Here is an 11,346-nt window from a genome sequence, read left to right on the forward strand (position 1 = left end):
ATTAAAATGCACAAAATATATTAAAACTACAAAACGAACAAAATTAATTTGTTTTTATTCAAGATAATACAACACATAATGGTTTTATTTAAATGATGTGATTTTAGGAATAAACATTTTTACAAAATTATGATAAATATAAAAGAAGGAATGTTAGAGAAATACATTAATTAAACCTAACACATACTTAAATACTAAAGAAGTTTATTACGCCGTGGCAGCAGGCGTGTATGAACCAGAAAGAGGTGGATCAATAATAGTTTTCTTCATGATGAAAAATGCTATTACACCAATAATTAATTGCCCTAATCCGACTAATCCTACAATCGCCCAAGCAGGTATTGGAAGCGGTCCTAAAAAACGTTATTTATTAATATCCAATTCGGTTTAAATTGTACATATAGCTATCAAATTTGAGTTTAGTTTAAGATTAGATTAGTAAAAGGTGTGTATTTCATATTTATTTAAACATGGCGTCCTTAAAATATTCGTCGAATTTGATAAAATTTTAAAGCATAATGTAATATTTACTTACTATAATAACTTCTTGTAACTGTTCGCCTTCCTCTTAAAACTTTCCTTCTCGCTTCGACGACTTCCGGTTGTAAAATTGCAAATACCACTGATAAAGAAAATAAAAAATATATAATAATCAAAATTTATTGGTGCCAAAGAATCATAAGATGAAAAATTAGTAAAACATTTGTACTTACGAGCAATTATTGCAATATAAAATAACAACGATTTTTTAAACGCCATTTTAAGGTTGTATCAACCTTGTTAATTGGAACAATTTGTGAAATGATGATACGCACCTGATACATTGCTATCTTATCGTTTGTTATCGCACCAGATAAGAGATATTTTGTTAGGTTTTAATGGAACAAAAGACTCATCTATTACTCATAGCTATTTCAGAGTAAACATTAAAAATTTTTAAACATAACACTATACATATTAATAAAAATCGAAACATAATAAATATTTTAAAACAAATTATAAAAAAAAAATGTAAGCCACAAAAAAAGTTTATTCAACTAATTTATTGTTACACAATTCTTTTCATAACAAAACTTTATATATAAGGTATATGCAACATACAAAAGACAGAAACACAAGTCTTTTCTAACTACTCTTTTAGAAGAATACAAAATCAGTGACTACGTCAAGGAGCACTTGTGAACCTATTTGGAATAAAATTGAATCTTGGTAATTACTACCTATACCGTTAAAACCTACAAAAATAAGAAACTTTACAGGACGTCAAATTTGTCCAACTAGATATAATTTAAATGAATTCTTCTGGTTCTCTAGGAGCGTCCAAGTCACGGTAGTGGATGACTGGTCTGTAATCACCTCCACCACCGCCACCACCACCTCCACCCCTTTAAAATAAATAATAATAAAAATCTCCATATTTAATAATAAAAATCTAACCTGGATCTAGCTGAATATCCTCTTGGCCTATTAGCATAACCTTGATTATAATACCTTGGCGGTCCATAAGACCCGTATGTACCCCCACCATAACTCCTAGAACCACTCAACATTAACAATAAAAAAAATCGTCATCAATCATCAATAAGAAATACTTACGAAGGGTGATTATAAGCAGGTTGCTCCTCTCTTTTTGGAGCAGTCGGTTCTGCTAACATCGGTCGTTTTGCATCCTGTAAATAATTATTGAAAAACTCCACTTCTTTTCGCACCTCGTCAATCTTCTCCGCATGTTTATTGAATATGTGTTTACGAACGTAATCGGGTCCTTTGAATTTTTTACCAGAAAGCGGACAAAGCCATTTATCTTTCGCCAATTCTCTTGTATTCGCTTGCACAAACTTATCAATTTCTGTATCAACATCTTTCATGGAAAGACTTATTAATTTTGTGTCGTTCTTATTATCTTCTTTGCATTGTTTTTCTGGGAGAAAAGGTGCCATTTTTGTTTCAATTGGTAATCCAATAAATTGTGTTATGTCAGTCTACAATTAAAAAGAACTTTGGTTGGTTAATAAAGAAAAAAAAGTCTAATCAATTTGGATCAAAATTATTTATGTTTAACTTTCACTTACTTTAGCTGTTGGAGGTGGACCACGTGCGTGCAAAATTCCACATCTATTGGGCATTTCATCCTCATTGGGATATTCGCAATGATTATAATAATCAACCGAATGTACAACTCTCAAGTACATGATGATACGATCCAAAACGCTAATTAAAGTATCATCTCGGTCAACAGTACTTGTAGAATCTTGATTGTCAGCAGATGGTTCTAATCCCAATAGTTCCTCTTCCTCAGCGCTGGCTTCTTCAATCAAATAATCTGTGATATTGTGTAATACTGGATTGTTTGAAACTAATCCAAAACTTGGTTGGTTTTTCTCTTTCTTTTCATCGTCATCCAACCACAAACCAACTTTATTATCTAAATGAAGAGCAACGCGAGCGGAAATGCGGATATCAGAACGAACTACTTGTTTATGGGCTGTAATTCCGTTTATTGGCCGAATGCGGCGACTTAAATCCCTGTTTACGATAGCGCCTAGTTCGCAATCTCGTAAACGAATATTGTTGAGATTCCAACAGATTTCTTTGATATTAGCGTCGCGTTTGAACGTAACCCACCCTCTTCTAAGCCAACGTCTGTCTGGTTGTGGATCTGCTAAAGCAACTCTAAGAAAACCATCATATCTTGAACACATTGCTTCAACTTCTTGTCTTGTGATAGTTGGAGCAAGATTTCGTAAGAATATGGAAGTTGTTTTGTGAAGTGATCTTGGCTTTTCAGGCTTTGGATCATCTGGAACGACTTCTATTTTTGGCTCTTCTTCTTCTTCTTCCTTTTCTTTTATTACTTCTTCTTTTTCAATGGATTTTTCCTTGGGTTTTTCTACTTTTTCATCTTCGCTATCACTGGAACTACTGCTACTTTCTGAACTACTGCTTCCAGAATATGATCGTTTCCTCCTCTTCTCTTTCTTTTCCTCTTGCTGTTCTGGCTCAGCCGGTTTAGGAGTTTCTTCGGGTGGGTTTTCTTCTTCGTCTTTTTCAACAAATTCTTTCTCGCCTTCATCAACTTTTCCTTTTTCTTCATCCACGTGTTCACTCTCTACAACTTCCATTTTTTCTTCGTCTTTATTTTCTTGTTCTTTTTCGTCGCCGTTTTCTTTGATTTCACCGTCGTTATCGTCAATAAGCTCAACTTTGTTATTTTCAGCACTTTCTATTTCTCCATCCTCTTTACCTGGCTGAACTTCTTCTTTCTTCTCTGGAATTTCTTCCGGTTTTTGTTCCTTCTTTTCGAGTTCTAGTTGAATATTTATTTTTATCAATCAACAGTCATTTTATTATTATTTAGTACTTACCACTGTATTCTTGTTCTAAAATAGCTAAATCTTCATCTGTACCGCCTTCCAATTTAACCACAACTGTATCCAAAACTTTCAATAAATCATTTGTACGAGAATAGTCTATTGAAATGGTTGACAATTTTTCGGAATTTAGGAGATCCATGAAGACGGTTACTCGTTTCTATATTACATAAATGTGATTAGTAAAAATAAAGGTAAAATAAAAGATATCAACGATCTGGCAACGTCGCTCGCAAGCGACGTTGCCAAATCGTTCGTTTAAGGCTCGTTAGTTACCATCCGAAGATGGTAGTTCTGATTAAGCTATCTAAGGGATTATTATCACGGTTACGGCTATTTTACGCGCTCTGATTGGCTAGTAGATGGGTTTATCTATAAGATAAATTTATCTAAAAGATGGTAGTAATGGACCTAAACGTAACAGCTAGCGACATTTTTTTATGTACTTCGCGTGCGATTGAAGCGGTATGAATTTATTGTTAACAAATCGTTGTAAACTCATTGTGATAAACAATGCGATAGAATCATTACACATAGTGATAAAAGCGTCCATTACAAAGTTCCGAAATGGGGAGAGCAATAAGCGTTTCGGCTAGAGGACTGTCTGAGATCTCACTGTAGTTATCCCAGATTCTTCATTTAGTAGAGAGCATACTTTTTTGAGACGCACGTCATTGACTTTTTGTCAACGTATAATTGAAAGTGAGGAGAGTAGTGAGTTTTAGATGACGAGTAATAATGTGACGAATCAGATGCAAGACCTTCACATGTTGGAAAAACTTACTATGGACGAATAAAAGGAACTGAATTCTGTTGATGATTCATTGAACAATAGTAGAGACAGAGAGACTAATAGATATGCAGAGCAACAACTGCTTCAATATAAAATAACTAATCATGCGTAACTGAACAGATAGAAACCCACAACTTCTGAAGAAATTACTAAATTTATCGAACTGATTATCCAACGGAACCTATTTACAACTTTAACATTTCCGCGCAGCAAGATGTCATGTAATCCTTTCGAATTACTGTTAGCAAACTTGCATTTTGCAAATAACAAAATGATAGAAGAGTGTAACAGACTTGGAAAAGTTTTACGACTCCTAAACACCGATAGACACTTATCAAAGTCTTTTCATTAGGCGAAGATATTGTAGTCAACGAGACAATAATCCTAGGAGGGGACGACTAATATTCGGGCAATACATACCGACGAAATCACATAACTATAGTATAAAACTTTTCAAATTTTGCTCCACCGAAGGGTATACATGGTCTGCGAAAGTATATTCTGGACAAGTTACCAGCGGAAGAAAGCAAGTTCTGCAAAAATCTGCATTGAACTTGCAGATAAATTGCTAAATGAACGACGAACCTTGCTTATCGACAATTTTTAAAATTCAAGCCGCATGTCGTTGGAATTGTATGGTACAACAAGAAATTTATACCACGTTTTGTAATCGATTGCACCCATTAAAGATAGGTGAAATGATAGCACGAGAAGATGACAAAGTTATTGTGGTGCTAAAATGGAAGAATGTTCACGATGTTAGAATGTTATCAACAAACCTCGATTTCTACTAATCACGGTCGTCCTCCGAAACAAAAACCTTTGATGATACTAGCATATAATAATGGAGAAACTGGCATCAACAGAACCGATCAAATAGTGTCATATGCCATAACGATACGGAAAAGAATCAAGTAGTATTGGTAATTAGCACTACATTTGCTTTTAGGAACAAGTATAGTAAATGCTCACATTCGGGAGTATCTTGGTACCGCATGATTGTCAGTAAGGCAAGCTAATAAAAAGAATAAGCGCTATATATTACCAGAAACTACTGGTAAAAAAAATACGACCTTTTGTTCCAAACAAATGTAATATGTAATGTAACATGTTATTATAATATAAAATACAACTTAATAAAAATCCTGTTTACTTGAACAATAAGAGTGTCGCCCATATTTGGGTGACAGGGCTCCACGGAACCATACCGGTCACCCAGATATGGGCGACACGGCGACGAACATGTTAAACAGCATGAAGAACAAAAGTACCCAAAAGACACTTCACGAACTATTATTTGAGATTCTGCCACAAAACACTTTACAGGACCGCGTAATTTTCAGTCTCAAAGAAGATCAAAACGTACCAGATATGGAAAAATTGGACGAATTACGCAATCAAACGATAAGACGAATAGACGCGATCAATGAATAAAGAAAGAGAGAATTGATAAGAAGTGCCAAAAATCTCGAAAGTACCAAGAAGGTCTAGTCTTGATTAGACGAGAGATAGTAATTTCTAAGAAAGATGTCATCTGAGTAATTCATTTCTTTGCAACAGCCGCTCCTGATAGCATTTTGCAAGAGTCGCAGAATTTTACAAATTATTCTTACGGATTTTACTTTAAATCGCAAGCCGATCCGCGGGTTCAATGGGTTGCAGTTGGTCCAGTTTTTGATTAGTTTATGATGTATCTTACCCAAAATATAATAAAACGTTGAAGAGTTCATGCGAAAATATGAGTGAAATTTTGTAGGATGTTTTCGTAAGTCTTCTTTTGTTTTCATGAGGAAATTCGCTAAAATAATGTCTATGTTTGTTTATGTAGTGAACACTACAAGTTCTTGTTTCATGTGTTTATAACAGATACCAAAGTGCTACTGATGATGTTTCCATTAAGAACAAATTATGTTCTTCGTTCATTCTCCACTATTTGCGGTAGTCGCTTTCATTGTCGCTTTGCTCCTAAAACGCTTTGCACTACATTTTGCTCTTTGCTACCATGTATATGTCGCAGGCTTAAATCACAATTCCGACGCCTCACAGTAGTCTGAGCATTAAGAAAACCCGATCGAAAATATTATTTTGCTGTTAACAATTAGCTAACTTTATGAAACTTGGCATATGATTATAAGACTAAAAGGGAAATGTTGTGTCAAAATTTGAATTAAATTCGTCAATCGGAAGTAGTACTTTACTTAAATTCATGCTCACTTTCTTTTCATATAAATTAGAGCCTCAAACAAGAATACTACCATAAAATTTCGTCGAAGACATTAGACATATATTATTTCACATTTTTTCGTGAAATTACGTGACCGGAAATTCCTAAACACATATCTATATTATCTTATAGAGGAGCTATAAATTCCTTTATGTGGTATATTGATATAAGGTAAAGAGGCCTTTACCGGAAACGACTGCTTTAGTAGTTAGATACATTAATTCTAAGGAAGAATTTTTTGTTTGATATAATGTACAATAAATTGGTACCCAACCCAACCAAAATTTTACTTCCAGTAATACCGGCAATGGATGCAACCTTCCTATTTTAAAGAAACAGCAATATTACATTAGTTGATTAGATAGCTTAACTTTACGTAGCTTTTACTAAAAATGTTTTAAGAACTATTAGAGAATAATTTTACAAGGACACAGCACCATTCATCGCTTTTAATTGGAAGTGATGTTGGAGGCCATAATTCGTAGGTTTGAAGCCTACTCATAGTAGAATTTTCCCATGACACTGACATAATCCACAAACATTTCAAATTATTAGAGAATAATAATTCATTGTTATAATATCTCATTTGGTGTAATACAAAATATTTTGTTATGTTCACCAACATAACAAAATTTATCTCAATTTGAAGAGTTTTCTTCATTTTCTTCATCATTATTGTGTTCTTCTTCACTTTTTTCATCATCATCTTCTTCTTCTTTACCTTCCTTGTCTTCTAGAGATTCGTCCAATATTATTAATTTTTTTACATCTTCATTCATATTTTTATACTTTTCTTTATAAAAATTACTAATAAATGGATCGGAGCATGAATAAATCTCATTTGTTTGAAGTCTACCATATTTTCTTGTGTGACGCTGTCTAGATCTGCGCACTTGTGTATTTTTTGCCTTTTGAGTCTCTTCAGATAGCTCCCCAATAGGTAATAGCGACTCTTTAATCACTGCAGCTCCATGAATTAAAATTTTGTAGACGCTAGTAGGCATATAGTAGTACCCATAAAGGTTAACATACTTCTCTGTAGTATTAAAGCAATATGCTTCAAACTCATTTTCATTTAGGTCATACATATAATAATTTCATCATATAATAGGTCATCATATAGGTATATTAGGTCATATAATAATTTAATCCAAATTTGAACACTTTTCTTAATCATAGAAGTAAAATTATATTTCAAATATCTTATCTTTAGAAAATGTAAATATAAAAGCCTAAATATTTAAGAGATTGAATTATGAATAAATAGCAGTATTTATTGACGTTAATAGAAATGGTTGTAATTTATTTCAACAAATACCTTTTGAAATTTGGAAGAGCATAAAATGAAGACCTTTCTGTACTTTATAAGAAACCAACGACACAATATTTTCAAGTAGTGATATACCATCTTTTTTTTTCTAAAGTTGTGTCGTTTTGTAGAAAATTTCTTTATACAAAATAAATAATTTAATAAATTGCTATTACAATTTATTAAATTATTTCGCGCAGTAGCTATTATAAAACACCTAAGACTTCATAAACTTCACTAAAAGTCTATTAATAGTTAAAATATATGTAATATTTTATAAAACAAATTAAAAAAATTTTTTTTTATTGATTTTCGGTCGGGTTTTGAGTGCTTTCGTACCACTGTGCGCCCTAGCGGAACCGTACGGTAAAAAGACGCAAGACCTAGCGTTTTTCATTTTCTAGTTATTTTGGTTTTAACCTTTTTTTGGTAAATTTCAATATGCTCTTTAAAACCCCATATCTCAGCCAACGTTCATTCAAAAAAGATCTATATTTTCAATCTACAAATTATCTATAAACATTCCTATACCTATTTATTGTAGTTGCCTCGTATTGGGAAATTTATTAAAACATGCACGAAATGCAGGTTTTTTTATTAGAAAGCTATGGAATTTTGACAGTTTTTGGTCCATGTTTGTATTATTGTTGTCATTAGTCGGGTGAAAGTCATTGAACATCATGGCATATTATTCCAACGCCGATATTTGAACTTTGTTTTGTATTGATGACGAATGTAATAAACTTTTTGACAGGACGTGTCGAACACTTAATGAGAGATGCCTAACAAACCTAACGCCCATCACAAGGAAACATTTCAAAAAATTGATAAAGATTTAGTTCTAGACATATTGAGACCAAAAAAACCGCTTATTTCCGGACACCAGTGATGAAGACAACGAAATAAATATATCATATTTTATTGCATTTCCAAATTCTATTTAATAACAAATTTATATTATAAATTTATATTAGCCAATTTAGAGCTTTTTTGAATGAACGTGGGATGGGATATGGGGTTTTAAAGAGCATGATGAAATTTGCCAAAAAAACTTAAAATCAAAATAACTCAAAAACGAAAGACGCTAAGTACCTTTTATGAAAGTCTACATATTTTTTTTATGTACAATTAAAATGTGTAATAAAAACTATAGCATGCCATTTAAAATAACGATGTTATGATCTACTTCGGGTAGACCGGAAGTGGCAACCATCTTGAAAATATTTTAGATCGAAAGTTCCAAATGAACAACCCATGCTACCAAAATTTCAAAACTGTATGAATAGTGGAACCTAAACAAGGGTAAACATTCTCCTCCTCTGAGGGGCAAGGTGGGTCAGTGACATAGCTGGTTCTATGAACAACACAACATGATGCGAGGTTTAAATATTTTATATAGACTGTAAGACAGTATAAGCACGTATAGGCTATCTTTTACTCTGACTGTATCGAACTAATGACGTCAATCTGCGGGGTAATAATCGTTACTACAGAGGCATAGGGAATTAGGTAACCTTATGTTCTATAGACCTTGAAACCTAAAGACGAACCAGTTACGTGAGACACCTGTATAGTCAGTATCAATCGATAGAGTACAGGAGAAGAGACAGGTGTGAATGTGTACACTTCGCGTGCGATCGAAACGGTACAAATTTATTGTTAACAAATAGTTATAAAAGCGAAATAGTAATAAAAGCGCTAAACAACAAAAGTTCTATTATTTACTACATAAAAATCTAATTAATCACCTTCAAAGCAGCCATTTGTTCTTCTTTTCTTTTAACAGAATCCTCTGGATGGTATTTCAGGCGGAACCTATAAGTAACATTACCTTAAAAGTGCTATATTTGTTTATATAAGGTGAGGCTTGTGCATTCACCCAAACCACTCAACCTTCAGTATGTGAAAAACTACTTAGTTGCTGTAAATTTGTGATCAATATTTATAATCAATCGATGAGAAATATGAAATTAAAAAAAAAACGATAAGGTACAACAACTTTTTATAAAAAGGTAACATAATTTCTTTTTATCCTTATACATTTGAGAGATTATCTCAAAAATAATGAATTAATTGATTTTTAAATCAAATGTAAAGGATTCTTTCATTCACAAACCCATACAAACACATTATTGAATCAAAAAAAAATGTAATATAAAATCGTTCTTAAAACGTGAATCTCACCTGCTAGGTTAACCCTAAATAAGAGAACGCGAAAGCATGTGCATTGCGCGCACAGCTTTTATTAACGAGTAATTTGCTCAAATCCACATTTGTCATTTCATTATAATCAAAGACTTTTAACGCAGTGTATAATTCACACGTATAATTCGAAGGTTTTTCACACGCGCAACACGTAATTTATATTTAACGGAGCTTGCAGGAAGGCTCGAAACAGCGCTGTAGAGAAAAACGTTTATAAAAGAAACATATCCAGGGATATTAACAGACGTACAACTACAGAATAAAATGTATTGTCATCAATTCCCAAAAACAAAAAGCATTGATTTTTATGGACTTGAACTGTAAGTTCAAGTTGTATGTGCCTTTATTAATTCTCAACTATCCATTGAATTCCTTTTTTTATATTTTAAATCTTTGGCACATACAACTATTAACACATTAAATTAGTTATTTCTTCATTTGTGTTTAAAAAGTATTATTTTTAAGTATGAGAAACTCACCATTCATCATCTTTGTGGGCTACAAAGAATTCGTTGAGTTGTTGCCTTTGGAATTCCAACTTGTAATCATTATACTTTTCGATTGCTTCACTATCGGATATGTTGTCATCTTGAGTGGCCAAGAATGCTTTGAAAGACATCATTGGAGGCTGTTGACTGTCACTTGGTGGTGCTTGAGGCTCTCTGAAGAAATTACCAGCTCTTTAAAAAATGTAACATGGTTTATAACAATTAGGATAAGCTGTTAATAAATATTTTAATAGACACCAATCTAATCTATAAACCAAAATGTTAATAAACAAAAACAGTTATAACAACTTAATTCCTTTTAACAGCACTTTCTATATAAAAATAAATACCTAACTAAACTCAATAATTTACCTATGTGGAGGTTGATGATAAGAAGGGTAATGATTATAATACCCTTCACCATAATAATCATGCCTCAATCTTTTTGATGGTGGTTCCAAACTGGGAGAATAACCTCGATCTCTTACACCTCTTCCATAATCTCTAGCTCGCGATCTAGTCCAAGCATCCCTCTCTTGCCAATCGTCCCTAGGTCTAACAGTACGTTCAGTGCCCCTATAACTGGCTTCTCCACGTTCGCCACGGAATTTGTCCCGCCTTTTTCGGTCGTATTCGTCGTCGCTATCACCCATCTGCAAAGAACACGGCGGATCTCAATGAAAATCGGGCGACTTTTGCATTTTAGAAAGGGGAGAGAAATCGTGTCGGTTGTGACGTCGATAGTCTAAGAGAAATCCGACCGAATGCATGATAATGTTGGGGTTAGGACGGAAGGTTAAGTGAAAATGTGTAATTTCTTACCGTTTAAACAGAGTTTTAAGGGATATAATTATATGAAATCAATAATAACCTTGGTAAACTTGAGAACACTGACGCCATGCACAAAACAACACTTGCGACCACTTGGAATGCCACGTGTCGATAATGTAGATAAC

At 33.2% G+C, this 11,346-nt stretch overlaps 2 protein-coding genes across 6 annotated transcripts; both read right to left on the minus strand.

Moving 5' to 3' along the window:
- Positions 1-35: 35 nt before the first annotated feature.
- On the minus strand, positions 36-827 carry LOC111429100 (hoka). The gene is made up of 3 exons (XM_023064908.2): positions 714-827; positions 536-622; positions 36-353 (listed from the first exon to the last, which is right to left on the minus strand). The coding sequence occupies exons 1-3, from the start codon at positions 757-759 to the stop codon at positions 208-210; spliced, it is 279 nt and encodes a 92-aa protein (XP_022920676.1). The 5' UTR covers positions 760-827; the 3' UTR covers positions 36-207.
- Positions 828-1,125: 298 nt separating this feature from the next.
- LOC111429085 (arsenic resistance protein 2) lies at positions 1,126-11,346 on the minus strand. 5 transcript variants are annotated; one of them, XM_023064879.2, is made up of 9 exons: positions 11,262-11,346; positions 10,763-11,043; positions 10,382-10,564; positions 9,446-9,512; positions 3,366-3,531; positions 2,073-3,307; positions 1,597-1,982; positions 1,438-1,542; positions 1,126-1,385 (listed from the first exon to the last, which is right to left on the minus strand). In XM_023064879.2, the coding sequence occupies exons 2-9, from the start codon at positions 11,041-11,043 to the stop codon at positions 1,289-1,291; spliced, it is 2,520 nt and encodes an 839-aa protein (XP_022920647.1). In that variant the 5' UTR covers positions 11,262-11,346; the 3' UTR covers positions 1,126-1,288. The 5 variants fall into 5 exon arrangements, with proteins under 5 accessions (XP_022920647.1, XP_022920644.1, XP_022920646.1 ...); XM_023064876.2 differs by having other exon boundaries at positions 10,382-10,582; XM_023064878.2 differs by having other exon boundaries at positions 11,213-11,324.

This window comes from Onthophagus taurus, chromosome 1 (assembly GCF_036711975.1).
Source record: "Onthophagus taurus isolate NC chromosome 1, IU_Otau_3.0, whole genome shotgun sequence".
Taxonomy (NCBI): Eukaryota; Metazoa; Arthropoda; class Insecta; order Coleoptera; family Scarabaeidae; genus Onthophagus; species Onthophagus taurus.

What these genes read in the sequence shown, in the direction of transcription:
- LOC111429100 (XM_023064908.2), bottom strand. Translation starts at nt 759, where the DNA reads ATGGCGTTTAAAAAATCGTTGTTATTTTATATTGCAATAATTGCTC. An exon ending in TTATATTGCAATAATTGCTC is followed by an intron (nt 623 to 713) that starts GTAAGTACAAAT and finishes TTTCTTTATCAG; the next exon opens with TGGTATTTGCAATTTTACAA. An exon ending in AGTTACAAGAAGTTATTATA is followed by an intron (nt 354 to 535) that starts GTAAGTAAATAT and finishes AACGTTTTTTAG; the next exon opens with GACCGCTTCCAATACCTGCT.
- LOC111429085 (XM_023064876.2), bottom strand. Translation starts at nt 11,043, where the DNA reads ATGGGTGATAGCGACGACGAATACGACCGAAAAAGGCGGGACAAATTC. An exon ending in AACAAATGGCTGCTTTGAAG is followed by an intron (nt 3,532 to 9,445) that starts GTGATTAATTAG and finishes TATGTAATATAG; the next exon opens with AAACGAGTAACCGTCTTCAT. An exon ending in GTCCACCTCCAACAGCTAAA is followed by an intron (nt 1,983 to 2,072) that starts GTAAGTGAAAGT and finishes TTTTAATTGTAG; the next exon opens with ACTGACATAACACAATTTAT.